Genomic DNA, 14,822 nt, shown 5'->3' on the forward strand with positions numbered 1-14,822 from the left:
TTCTTTTTATTGGCCAGGTCATTCCAGCTCAGTTGGAACCACTGCTGGGATTCTTGTGCCATGAGCTTTCATTGACAGGTCCTCAGGGAGATTTCCCCTATTTTTAGACCCTCCCCTCCCACTGTTCCTAATCTGGTCATTACAACCCTCCTGAGGCTAGGAGGGAGCCAAGCACCAGAACTTGGCCTAGTGCTGTGACTTCTGAACTGCCGCAAACTCCCCTGTGCAGCTGGAGTGGAAGCTGGAGGTCACTGCAAAGAGGTGGGAAAATGTGGGATAAAAATGCAATAAATAAATAAAACCTCCTTGCAGAACCCTGTATCATGGGCTCTAAATCCAGCCACCATCTACTACTGCTCTTTTCCCCATTCCCCTTAGTGGACCATTGGCACTGGCTCTCTAGGATCCTCACCTCTGGCTAACCCCAGGCACGGAAGACCTAATCCAAAAACTAAAGCATGGCAGTACTCGCACCGCCACTGAGCCGCCCCTGCTTATGAGCAAATAAATTTCATGTCATTAATACTCCTCCAATGCTTTTCAGCAGATAGATTGTAAGCTCTTTGAGCAGGGACTGTCGTTCTTCTGTGTTTGTGCAGCGCTGCGTACGCCTTGTAGCGCTATAGAAATGCTAAATAGTCGTAGTAGTAGTCTCTTGTAACCAGAGCTAATATTGTGATGTCATAATGCCTCAGTCCACCAATAAGAGCCAACCTCATCTGTGATGTCACAATGGCTTGATTGTCCTATACTTGGCTCACTTTTATTACATAGCTCTTTGAGCAGGGACTGTCTTTCTTCTATGTTTGTGCAGCGCTGCGTAAGCCTTGTAGCGCTATAGAAATGCTAAATAGTAGTAGTAGTAGTAATAATACAATTTTTTTCTTTTTCCTTCTCCTCCCCACACACAATCAATACTAGAACCTGCTCCAAAGATTCACATTCAGACCATTGAGTTCTATATTTTTTACTACTGGCGTGCGTAAGTCGGCCTAACAGAACTCTGCTAACGTAATAGCATAGGATGCGTCGTTCTGTGCAGGACTATGGGGCTCAGAGAGAGAAATTTGTAGATTTTGATTTTCAAATCCTCAGGGTTTTCCCCCCTGTTTTGCCATCCACATATGTTGCAGTTACATAGTTTTCAAAGGGAAAGTTTGTTTGTGGAACTTCCGCTTCCACGGACAAGCAAAAATTGGCCTTGACCACCTTGGAACTGGTGGGCTGCTGGGATGGGAGGCTGGTGTGCTGTCTGTGAGCCTCTGACTATCTCTGAGTTTAAGGTTGAGCAAGACAGGACAGTGTTAATACACTCTGAAACCAAGACCTGCGACTTTACCTCTGAGGAACTGGCTTAATTCTTGCAGCTTACAATTTGAGGCCTGGTGAGCCATGTAGAAGAAACCGATGGAAGGTCTGGGAAGTCTTGTTGAATTAAGTTGTACATATACTTGTTGAATTAATGGAGATTCTGCCTTTAGACTGGGTCTGTGACTGTCTGAGTAACCTGAAATGAACTTGGAACTGAAACCTAGCTCTTTGAAGTCATTTGATTTGTGTGTGATAAAATCTGATGCTTGTAAACCAGGACATTAGACCTGCTATGTTTTAGGTGTTCAAACTTGGCCCTGTTCAAATAGATTGTGTTTTGTGAGGGTTTTGAGCCTCTGCTCTGTGCACTTCCCTTCAAAACGCCAGATATCCTGGCCCAGAAAGACCTACATGACTCCAGAAATACTCATTTTTTTGTTCTCTGTGAGACAGGGTAGTAGAGGAGGGCTAAAGACAGAGGAGGAAGTCTTTAGAACAAGGAGAAGCATTATTTGGGGGCATCAATTTCCAGACATTAAATTTCTTTTTCCCTTTGGCAAATTCCTTTTCCCTATTCTCAAGCTGGAATAGTCATATGAATGAAGTAGCCACATAAAACGGAAAAAAAAAAAAGTTCACCTTTCCAGTGACAATAACAAGGTGTGTGTTTTTTTTGGGGGGGGGGGGGGGGGAGGGATGGAAACCTATAGTAGTCTTATGTTAAACCTAAGCCAGCTCTTCCCAGCTCTCTGGCTGCTTCACCTTTCATCTGCTTCTAGTTACTAAATCAATGAGTTCTACCAGTATTTCCTACACCAGAGGTTCTCAACCCAGTCCTCAACCAAGCCAGACTGGTTTTCAAGATATCCACAATGAGCATGCATGAAATAAATTTGCATGCTCTGCCTCCATTGTATGCAAATCTATCTCATGCATATTCATTAAGGGTATCTTGAAGACCGGTCTGGCTGGGTGTGTCCCGAGGACTGGTTTGAGAACCGCCCCTGCCCTGCACTAAGCTAATCAGAATCTAAAACTCAGGAACCCCATTGAAGGAAAGATTAACTTACGAAGAACTATGAACATGAAGCCAGATTCACACAGTCATTAGAAGAGGGCTCCTTTGTGCTTATTAATGATGCTTTCACTGGCAGCAAATGCCCTCTTGAGTTTGCCAATTAAAATCTGAATTTCAAATTGAGAAGGTGTGATAGTGGAACAGATTCCCAGAAGTGCTTTCCAAAGTAACTAAACCAGGTGCTGGAAACCAGGAAAAACAATGTTAAATGCAAATTAGAAATATTACAGCCGATTGTGTGGAATAATGCAAAACGGAATATAATAACCAATCTGAGTTATGGCCATCTCCCATTAGGAATATTAAGCAGAATTTCAGTATATGATATGACTTATAGGTGTCTCGATGTGTTAGATTTTTATTTATTTTTGTTACATTTGTAACCCGCGCTTTCCCACTCATGGCAGGCTCAATGCGGCGGGCAATGGAGGGTTAAGTGACTTGCCCAGAGTCACAAGGAGCTGCCTGTGCCTGAAGTGGGAATCCAACTCAGTTCCTCAGGACCAAAGTCCACCACCCTAACCACTAGGCCACTCCTCCACTGTTGCTACTATTTGAGATTCTACATGGAATGTTGCTATTCCACTAGCAACATTCCATGTAGACGTCGGCCCTTGCAGATCCCCAATGTGGCCGCGCAGGCTTCTACATGGAATGTTGCTAGTGGAATAGCAACATTCCATGTAGAATCTCCAATAGTAGCAACATTCCATGTAGAATCTCCAATAGTATCTATTTTATTTTTGTTACATTTGTACCCTGCGCTTTCCCACTCATGGCAGGCTCAATGCGGCTTACATGGGGCAATGGAGGGTTAAGTGAGTTGCCCAGAGTCACAAGGAGCTGCCTGTGCCTGAAGTGGGAATCGAACTCAGTTCCTCAGTCCAAAGTCCACCACCCTAACCACTAGACCACTCCTCCACTGTTGCTACTATTTGAGATTCTATTCCACTAGCAACATTCCATGTAGAAGTCGGCCCTTGCAGATCACCAATGTGGCTGCGCAGGCTTCTGCTTCTGTGAGTCTGACGTCCTGCATGTACGTCTGCAGTAAAAGGATAGTGGAGCATTTTGAACAGTGCAAAGAATGAATCCTTCACTGTGTGGCTCTGGCGTGTATCAGCTGTTTCCCCTGTACCTTTTGTAATTTGCACCCGGAATACACTCAGGAATTATGTTCCAAAAAAGTGAAAATAGTACACAACATATTAAACGGAACAATATTTGCAGTATTCTGGAAATATTATTTAGCACAGATTTGTAAGCCCTCCAGAGACCAGAAAAATACTTACTGTATCTTTAATAGAACTCTCAATGAGCTACAATTGAGAACGGTATGAACTAAATCCAATACCAGACATACTGTGAAGTGATACAAAGCCCTGCAAAATCACTCGGGACCTATAAAGCAATTCTACCAGGCCAATAACACTAAGTTCCAGGAATCGCACAAATTCCTTCTTAGAAAAAAAAAAAACCATGTGAACTGCAGTGGGCAGAAGAACATTAATACACCTATTGGAAAACTAAACAAGCTGGATTAGTACAGATCAGTCCTACACAGACACTCGATGCTTTTTCACACACAAACATAGGTAGACCCTCATCAAGTATAGAATAAGTACCCACAAACTAAATATAGAAATTTAAACGGAAGCCTCAAGAACAGTGCAAAGACACGTCTGTTTGTATTGTGCAAAGTATAGAGAGCAGATGTAAATTTCAGAAACTGACCCATTCCATGTTAAAACTCTAACAAAATAAGTTGATACCTTCATATTGGACTAACTTATTATGTTTTTGACTAGTTTTCAGAGGCCAAAATCTCCTCCTTTAAGTCAGGACAAGCAATACTATTAACAGCAGTATACTGTCCTGACCTGGACAATTAGGTTTTGGTCTCCAAAAGCTGGTCACAAAATGTATTTAGTCCAATATAAAGGTGTCGCCTTATTTTTTTGTGTGTTTTTCTTTCCTTTGTATTTTAAAGTTGACTAATGTGGCTACCACATTTACTTCACCCTAAATTAAAAATAAAATGATTTTTTCTACCTTTTGCTGTCTGGCCATTTAATTTATCTAATTGTGTCTCTGATTACTGCTTTCCTGTCTTCTCTTAACTCGCTTCCCAAGGGTCTCCTATCCATATGCCATTTTTTTTTTCTCTTCTGTCTTCTTCACCTTTTCCACTACCACCAGCACCAACACTGATCAGTTCTTTTTGGCTTTCTTCCAATTTTTTTTCTACCTATCCATTCAGATTTCATTTATATTATCCAGTCTTCAATCTCCCTCTTTTTACTGTGTCTACCTAGAGCTTTTTATCTTTTCCCCGCACTCTGGCTCTCTTCTCGGTCACTGCTGTCCACCATCTCCTCCTTTTCTGTTTCTATCACCTGCAATCCAGCATCTTCTCTCTTTCTCTTTCCCTCCCTCTCCCACCACCATCCAGCATCACCTCTCATCTCTCTTTCCCACCTACATACGTATTGCCATACTGGGACAGACCAAAGGTCCATCAAGCCCAGCAGCCTGTTTCCAATAGTGGCCAATCCAGGTCACAAGTACCTGATAAGTTCACAAAACAGTGCCATCCATTTTACCTCTCATCTCTCTCTCCCTCCCCCTGCCAGTTAGCATCCCCTCTTGTCCCTTCTCCACAATCCAGCATTTTCTCTGTGTCTTTCCCTTGCCCCCACTATTCAGTATTGCCCCTTCCATCTCTCTCTCCTCCTACATCCAGCATTGGCCTCTCTCTCTCTCTCCCCCCCCCCCCCCCCATCCCCATGTTATCCACCATTGCCTGTCTTTCTCCCTCTGGCATGCAACTATGTCCTTCTCTCTCTGCTCCCTACACTATCCAGCATTGCCCCTCTCCATTTCTCTCACTCCTCCCTCCTATGCAATATTTCCCCTCTCTGCTGTCTCCAGCCCATAGCCTCTGTCGCTTCCCCCCCCCCCCAATTTTATCTAGCATGTCCCCATCTCTCTCTGTCACATTCACTCACACTCTTCCTCTCTCTCCTTTCCAGTCTTGCTTCGTTTCTCTCTCTCTCCTTTCCCACCCATCCACCGCCACCCTGCAGCACAGTTTCATTCCTTCCCTCTGGTCGCATCTCTGTTGCTAGGCTCGTGCTAATAAAGAACTATAGAAGAGTGGGGGATCCAGCTAGCACTGCTCATGCTTCCTGCCTTTGTCTCGCCTCTTCTGATGTAAACTTCCGGGACTGGCACAGGAAGCACATGCGGTGCTGCAGAGAGCTGGGTCCTGCACTATTCTATGGTTGTTTATTAGCTTGAGCCGGGTGGTGGAGGTGGAATGGGAGGGAACGAAACTGTGCAGCGGGGTGGAGGTGGATGAAAGGGAAGAGGCAGTGGTATAGTACATTTAATAAAACTATAAACTATAGATCCATACTTATTATTCTGTATCCCAGCACCTAACTTTAGGTGCCCTTTCTTGAATCTACCCCTTAATGCACACTGTCAAGCAGTGGAACGGGTAGACGTGAATTGATTGTTTACTCTTTCCAAAAATACTAGGACTAGAGAGCATGAAATGAAGCTACAAAGTAGTAAATCTCTCTATATAAAAGGCAACACCAACGTTCTATGAAGCCTCCAGCCAGAAGTGTGAAGGGGGCGAGATATCCGGTTTCCCTATGAGTGTCTGCCCCGCCCTCTCTGTAACACAGTCAGTGAAGGAAAACAGCAGAGCACGAAATCAAATCGCTGGCTCTGTAACAGTGAAGGACTCAGAGGGGGGAGGGGAGAGAGGCCAGAGAGCAGGGACACACACACTCCCACATGCACACAGAAGAAAACATTGCTAGCCCCCGTTTCATTTGCATCAGAAATGGGGCTTTTTAGAGCACGAAATCAAATCGCTGGCTCTGTAACAGTGAAGGACTCAGAGGGGGGAGGGGAGAGGAGAGAGGCCAGAGGGCAGGGACACACACACTCCCACATGCACACATCTCTCTATATAAAAGGCAACACCAACGTTCTATGAAGCCTCCAGCCGGAAGTGTGAAGGGGGCGAGATATCCGGTTTCCCTATGAGTGTCTGCCCCGCCCTCTCTGTAACACAGTCAGTGAAGGAAAACAGCAGAGCACGAAATCAAATCGCTGGCTCTGTAACAGTGAATGACTCAGAGGGGGGAGGGGAGAGAGGCCAGAGGGCAGGGACACACACACTCCCACATGCACACAGAAGAAAACATTGCTAGCCCCCGTTTCATTTGCATCAGAAACGGGGCTTTTTTACTAGTTTAAAATCAGAGAATTTTTCTTCACACAATGTGTAATTAAGCTCTGGAATTCGTTGCCAGAGAATTTAGTAAAAGTAGTTAGCTTAGCGGGGTTTAAAAATATTTGGATGGCGAAAATCCACTGCTTATTTCTGGGATAAGCAGTATAAAATGTATTGCATTTTTTTGGGATCTTGCCAGGTATTTGTGACCTGGATTGGCCACTGTTGGAAACAGGATGCTGGGCTTGATGGATGCTTTGGTCTGTTCCGGTGTGGCAACACTTACTGTATGTACTTGGGATTCTGAATGGAATCTTGCTACTCTTTTTGGGGTTCTACATGGAATGTTGCTACACTTTGAAATTCTGCATGGAATCTTGTTATTCTTTAGAATTCTAGAATCTTGCTGCTCTTTGGGGTTCTACATGGGATGTTGCTACTATTTGGGTTTCTGCCAGGTACTTGTGACCTGGATTGGCCACTGTTGGAAATAGGATTCTGGGCTTGATGGACCTTTTGGTCTGTCCCAATATGGCAATACTTATGTACATGTTAATGCATGAATTAGCAAAGGTCACACTAATGGTTAACACTCTTGGGTAAAAGTTCTCTAAAATATTAACTTGTCAATGGTGCACTGATGTCAAACAGTTTTGAGCTATAATTGTAATATTTTGTTAAAATGAACCTGGATTTCTAGTTACTCTCCTTTTCCACGTCGTAACTGTATCTTTTCTGCCTCTTCATGTTTCCACAGCTCATGTGCTCTTCGGTCCAGAAGGCCCTCTTCGAAGAGGAGGACAGAGTGAAGAAGCTTCAGCAGAAGGTGGCCACGTTGGAGAAACGCAACAAGCAGCTGAGAGACCGTCTCAAGAAAGTCAAGAGGTCCTTACGACAAGCACAGAAAAATCGCAGGCACATGGAGCAGATGAACCGGAAGCTCAATGAAAAGCTGGCCTCGAGTTCTAGCCAGGTCCCCCACTGGAACTCGTTAAAGCGGGACAACTCACACCCTACATACCTGAAAGTATAATAGAAGTCCAGCACTGGCAGAGTCACCCACTCATCAGCGTTCAAGTACGACAAGGCCGAGGTTGCTGGCATCCTCGCCAATAAATGCAAGACTAGTCGGTGGGCATTACAACTTATCGTACATGAATATAAATATATATATTTTTAAATCTTACAGAAGACGTTTTTATTACATGGTATAACCCACAAATTCTAAAACACGAGACTGGTCCTTGTTAATCTTTCACTTTGCTTTATATTTCAAAGGGAAGGGGTTTGGAATTAGCTTAGTCTTTATTTTTCAGGAGTGGTTCAAAACGACTTATGTTCAGGTACAAGTAGGTGTTTTTCCTGTTTCCAAAGGCATCGCAATCGAACTTGGTACGAGGTGATGTAGAATTAAGTGACTTGGTCAAGATCACAAAGAGTGGCAGTGGGAACCGAGTCCTGGCTTCCCTCATCCTTAGCCTGCCACCAGGGCTGGAGTTTAACATTCAGGGGCCCAGGGCAGAAACTGAGGAGGGGGCCCCAAATCTGGTCTTCAGAGTATGCCTTCTTCAGATTGAGGCAGGTTTGGGGGCTCCCGGTAGTATGAGGGCCCAGGGCAATTGCCCTGTTTGCCACCCCCTAACACCAGCCCTGCCCTGCTGCTCTAATCACTCGACTGCTGCTCCTCCTAAAGTAGACCAGACCTTGCTCTGTAGATCAAGGCCAGGTGGATTATTACAGCCTTATCGTATAATCCTTGTAAGGTTTCTAGAACAGTCAATCGTCTCAGCCAAAATAGTTCTTGACCTTTGTTTTGTTCCCTAGACAGGAATTTATTTTATGTTGGCTGCATCTTATCAGTTCAGAGACAAATAGATGGGTCTGCCAGTATCGCCAGAACCAACTGCATTTCCTATGGTGAAAGAGAATACACGTTCTGCAATGCAGCAGGGTAAGTCTGGGTACAAATCACAACTGGTTCTGGGTGTACTGACAGGGCCTTTTAAGTTGGGTCTTTGAAACTTGCTCACCCTAGTTCTACGCGATGCATACCTTTATCTGCATTCAGTGGAGGCATTTCCAACAGTGGAGTTTGTGGACTGACATAATACATGCTGCAGACTAACTCTTACGGATCCGGTGGGGGGCAACTAGCCAAGCATGCACAAAGAACAAGGCAAACCAATAGAAAGAGTCTCGTAAGACACAGGGAGCTGGACATGTGCTCTGAAAGAGCCTGATACAGGGAACGACAAGATTATAGGGATTTGTAGTTCAAGGGCATGACCCAATTCCGTGTGTCCGTGCAAATGTGGGGCAGAACAGAGCCCACTAGAGACAGAGAAAGGGCCTGAATGCAATGTGTAAACTGTTGTGATTGAATCACAGAAAGGCGGTATATAAAATAATCAAATAAATAACGGGGCAGGAGAGGCCCCTGCCCGGTTAAACCATATGAAGCCAGTCATTCCCGGAGATTCAGTGCAGATAATGCCAATGAATATCCCTTCTGACTGCCAAAGCACTAACTGGCCAGGCTGGGGCGATCTATGGGAGGAGCTAGCATTTAACCAATTAGCAGCGATACTGAGTCCACTATTGGTTCAGTGATCAGCTAAAAGGCTGCCCAACTTTATCCACTAAGCTAAGCGTGCATCAGTCTGAATATTAGCTGGTAGGTTGCCACACTGATCCAGCTATTCAACATTAGAGGCTGGATGAGTCCCGGCATTGAATACCTGGGCTTAACTGAGCCCACGGCTAGGAGCTGCTCAGCACCGTGAGCTGGATATTGACCACTATCACTGTAGCAGTTCTTACAACTGATCATTATCAGAATCTTTGGAGTTCAGGTCTGTGATTCATTAATTTCTCTTTCTGCCTTTGTTGGAGATCTGTGGGACGCAGCCTCTGCAATTGCAAATTCTTTCTGTTATGGTCTTCTGTGTTCTTGGGTTTAGACATAACTTATGTATGCTGTGTAACAACTTGCACTCAGATCTTCAGTCTACCGTCTTCCAACAGTAAAGGGATAGAAAATAAACCATAGGACAATGAACCATAGCACTTAAAGGATTGGGTTGAGAACTATGGAGTTAGAAAATTCTCCTGTTTAGAGATTCCATGTCGTATTGGACAACTCTCGTTATCAAACTGTTTTGCAAGAGCAAATATAAACCAGGGGTTTTGTTTGATCCACAGTTTCAAAATGTATGTGTGTGTGTGTGTGTACATACTGTAAACATTTGTAAATGGCACTGACATTTTATAGATAAGAAAACTGAACTTGCTATTAAAAATGTCTGACACCAGAAATGTGACAGTTTCCTAAATGTGTTTATTTATTTATAGTACATTTCTACCCCACATAACATTTTAGTTGAGGAGCAGGTCGATATTTGGAAGAGGCTCGGGGGGGGGGGGGGGGGGGGGGGGGGGGGGGGAGAGGAGAGTTCATGGAGTGACTGAATGGTTAGTGGCATGGCCTGAGAACCAGAGGAACTGGGTTCAATTCCCACTGCAGCTCCTTGTGACTTTGGGTAAATCACTCAAACCTCTCGCGCCAGGTGCAAAATTAATGCCTGCATATAATATGTAAATTGCTTTGATTGTAACCAGAGAAAGGTGGTATATCAAATCCCATCCCCTTTCTCTTCCATTACAGTCAGCAGGAGACGAGTGTAAAGTCACTAGCATGGTCTCCCAATCTGTACGGTGCTCATCGCTGGAGGCTGTACCCATGACAAGCATGTGCTTGCTGGGTTAGACTAAAGATTCGTCAAGCTCTGCCTCCTGTTCTTGGCAGTGGCTAGTCCCGTACTCTGGTGGCCGAGCAACCCCAAGGTTCACCTGCGGTGACCGCCATTCCCCTGAGGTTGAGCCCCCAGGTGCGGGCGGCCGGCAGGACTTGTGCGGGAAACTGAGAAGAGGGGCACTGAGGAACCAGCCGGAGGGGAGCGGAAGGGAATGGCCCTGGTACAAGCAATGTCCCACAGGCAGGCAACAGGCAAAGAGTAATCCAGGTACAAGCAGTGTTCAACAGGCAGGCAATCCGGGAAACCATCCAATACAAGAATGTTTACCAAATAGAAGCCGAAGCAATGAAGCAGAGGAAGAGCCTCCCAGAAATAATTCCGGTAGCTGACGTCAGCAGGAACCAGCTGGGGAGGAGAGTGGTCATTGGGCCACTGGTAGTGAGGGAAAGGAGAGCAGGAGCCCGCCTGTGGAGGAGACCAATCCCCGCGGAACAAGGAGGTGGGGCCACGGCCCAGAGCAGCCTGTAAGACAGAGCGCCGGAAGGTCAGTGGTGAGCGCACGGCACTGACGGGAACGGCGGGCAACACCAGCAACATTGGTGCGAACACAGCACCGCCGAAGAGAATATTGGACCCGCTATGGAGGTGAAGGGCGTGACAGCTCTAGAACCATTCCTTTGCAACACTCCTGCGCATTTCCGGTATCTTTGAAGATGTTCTGAGAATGAAGGAATACAATTAAGACCCTCCGCTACTTCAATGTGAGATAGGAGAGGCTTTGTTGCCCAGCACTAGTTTCAGGTCTGGTCCTACGGATCGAGCACCTCGCTGTAACACTTGTAGCTTCCTCTTCCACTGCTTTCTGTAGGATATCTGAAGACTTGAGGAGGTCCTTGACATAGACTGCACTGTTCAAGGATGTTTTCATACTACTCTAGGTGCTGCCCTGCAGTTGAATCTGATAGGTCAAGCTAGAATTGCCCCCCCCCCTCTTTGAACTCATCTTTACTTCCTTGACTATATCTACCCCTCCCTGACCTGTTCCTTTTCATTCTTAATCTCCAGTTTCGTTCTTGCCTATGTATTTTAGTATTTAGTATTGATGTGTGGGATAGCAAGTTTTAAATAAACCTTGAAAACTTTCCAAAGTAAGTTCAAGTATATTACAATTCGAGTACAATAAATTCCTCCCCAAGAGCTCAGTTCAATAAAAGCTGTAAAAAAACAGGCACCAAAACCTCTTAAGTGCCATTTCAATAACCAAAATATCGTGCGTAGGTGGTGGTATAGAATTACTAGCGTAAATCTGCATTTTGGCACCTAATTCTAGGCGTGAATGCTTAGGCCGTGTCAGTGGCTGGTGTAAATATTTGTGTGCCGAAATACTACTACTACTACTACTACTACTATTTAACATTTCTAGAGCGCTACAAAGTGTACGCAGCGCTGTACAAACACAGAAGAAAGACAGTCCCTGCTCAAAGAGCTTACAATCTAATAGACAAAAAGTAAAGCATTTAAATTTAAAATATTTAAGCAGTCAAGCACAAAAGAACAGTCACAGAAGGACTGAAGATGTTGAAGGGTGGTCAGTGTGATTAGGTGTAACTCTGGTTGGAGTAGTGGGAGAAGGTGATAGAAGAATAGAAATGGGTGAGGTAAAGTAATGAGTGGGTTGATAGGGAGGTTATATAAGACATGTCACTCTAGGGGTGGGTGGGTAGAGGGGTAGGGTGGGCGGGATTAAGTCTAAAGCAGGAGAAGGTATTCTTTGCAGCCTATCTGTGAGATGGAAAATGCTCTCTGAAGCTGCTGTTATAAGTTTTTAGTTTTCTCTCCCTGAAAGAGATCCAAGCCACACCCACGAAGTTCAAACTGTCAGTGGGGAGGGTGAGGGGAGGAAATGGCAGTGCTTGATGAAAAAGAGAGCTCAGTTTGATAGGAGATATACTATAGGATGTCATTCTGAGGCCAAGCTAAGTCTAAAGCAGGAGAAGGTATTCTCTGCAGCCTATCTGTGAGATGGAAAATGCTCTCTGAAGCTGCTGCTATAAGTTGTTAGTTTTCTCTAACATGTTACATGTGTAACGGACCGTATTCTATAAAGTAGTATCTACTTGCTTGGCACCCATGCCCCTCCTATGTCCACCCATGACCCGTCCATGACCTGTAAATGCCCCTCCCATGCAATGGATTCTATGCGGGATGTAAAGAACAACTCACAAAGAAACTCCAGACCGCCCAAAACACAGCAGCCAGGCTGATATTCGGTAAATCATGATTCGAAAGTGCCAAACCCCTATGAGAGAAACTGCAGTAGCTACCAATCAAAGAACGTATCGCCTTCAAAATCTGCAGCCTGGTCCACAGGATTGTCTACGGGGAAGTCCCAGGATACATTTCAGACCTCATAGATCTACCAACCAGAAACCGAACCGGATCATCATGAACCTACCTAACCTCCACTATCCAAACTGCAAAGGACTCAAATACAAAGGAACCTATGCATCCAGCTTTTCCTATATAAGCACACACGTATGGAACGCACTGCCAAAAGCTGTGAAAACAATCTCCGACCATCTAAACTTCAGGAAATCACTAAAAACCAACCTGTTCAAAAAGGTGTACCTTACCGAACCAACATAAAGACCTGAACTTTGCAACACAGCAAAACCAAAGATCGCATTAGACACTATATAACCTTCCCTATCCTCGACCCTAATGTGCCTGAAACATACCTACCTATTCGACCACAGCATCACCCTGTATTTGTTCCTCTACCGGACTTGGCGAACGCTTTTACGGTACTATGTAAGCCACATTGAGCCTGCAAATAGATGGGAAAATGTGGGATATAAATGTAACAAATAAATAAATAAAATAGACACTGAAGTCATTTGATCCTGGGGAACTGAGTTTGATTCCCACTGCAGCTTCTTGAGACTCTGGGCAAGTCACTTAACCCTCCATTGCCCCTGGTACAAAATAAGTACCTGAATATATGTAAACCGTTTTGAATGTAGTTGCAAAAACCTCAGAAAGGCGGTATATCAAGTCCCATTAACAAGATTCCATGCACAATCTCAAAGAGTAGCAACATTCCATTTAGAACCTCAATGAATTGCAAGATTCCGGAATCCCAAGGAGTGGCCTAATAGTTAGTGCAGAGGACTTTGATCCTGGGGAACTGAGTTTGATTCCCACTGCAGCTCCTTGTGACTCTGGGCAAGTCACTTAACCCTCCATTGCCCCTGAATATATGTAAACCGCTTTGAAACCTCAGAAAGGCAGTATATCAAATCCCATTTCCCTTCTACATATGTAACTATAAATTAGTGCCGATTAGTTCTTGTTAATGCCAATTCAGCACCAATTAGCTAATTTAGTTAACACCTAAATGACTCCTGCATGCCCAATTGCACAGCCAACATTTAGTGCCCTTTATAGAACTTGGGGGGGGGGGGGGTAAGTGGGTACCAAAACTAGCAGGAGATGAGTGAGTTAGCCAAGGTCACAAGACATAGTAATGGGAGGAATGGGATTTGAACCCTGACTTTCCAGCCCCTCCTCCTGGATGAAATAAAAACATTGCTTTCATATTTTGATTTGCAAATGCTGTTCTCATTGTCATTGCTGCAATAAAATGTTTCATCGCATTAACTACTTCACTGAAGCAGTGAGAGCTGGATCCCCGCAGAAAACTAAAACAAGACATTTCTTAATTAGATTTGATTTTAAAGATGCCAAACATTTAGCTGTGCTTCTGAGATGCAAAAGGAAGCAGAAGGAGTATTTCTGCAAAATGTTTAACCTACCCAAGTATACGAGACAGGAGAAAGGCTTTGAACCAACTAGTTTTGCATTTGGGCTTGTTGCGAGTAGGACATATCCTAGATCTGCAAACAGTTCTTCACACTTCAAGGAACTGGAAAATCACTTCTCATCAGCTGTGCTGAATTATTGCAGTGTCCTCTGATGTACCCTCAGCTAATGACTGCAGGACTCTGTGGAAACAGAGGGTGTATTTGCTGCTGGGAAGCACTGGCAGAGCACCAGCCCTGAGGAGGACAGGAGAAAGTGTCCGATCTCTGAGACAATACTAACTGATGTGAAAAAAAGTGCCAGGAAGCTTCTAGTGAATACAACAAAAAACACACTGGTCCTGGAGGCACCCTAGCCAGTCAGGTTTTCAGGATATCTGCAATGAATATTCATGAGAGAGATTTGCATACAGTGAAGGCCGTGCATGCAAATCTCTCTCATGAATATTCATTGTGGATATCCTGAAAACCTGACCGGCTGGGGTGCCTCCATGACCAGGTTTGGGAATCACTGAATTATAGGACATGACAGCACGATTGAGGAAGATCCTTATATGGTCACGCAGAGTTACCGGGGGGGGGGGGGGGGGGGGGGAGGGGGGGAA

General features: G+C 44.8%; 1 protein-coding gene across 2 annotated transcripts in view; it reads left to right on the forward strand.

The window, feature by feature from the left end:
• Nucleotides 1-9,946, forward strand: part of CCDC3 (coiled-coil domain containing 3) — a 37,804-nt gene extending 27,858 nt beyond the window's left edge. The window contains exons 3-4 of one of the 2 annotated variants that reach the window (XR_003943629.1): nt 7,399-9,242; nt 9,406-9,946. Coding sequence is in view for 1 of the 2 variants with exons in the window: in XM_030217037.1 (XP_030072897.1) it covers nt 7,399-7,674 (276 nt within the window). In the remaining variant the exon portion in view is untranslated. Of the gene's footprint in view, nt 1-7,398 lie in introns of both variants that reach the window. The other variant, XM_030217037.1, reaches the window with a different exon arrangement.
• Nucleotides 9,947-14,822: the final 4,876 nt, after the last annotated feature.

This window comes from Microcaecilia unicolor, chromosome 10 (assembly GCF_901765095.1).
Source record: "Microcaecilia unicolor chromosome 10, aMicUni1.1, whole genome shotgun sequence".
NCBI lineage: Eukaryota > Metazoa > Chordata > Amphibia > Gymnophiona > Siphonopidae > Microcaecilia > Microcaecilia unicolor.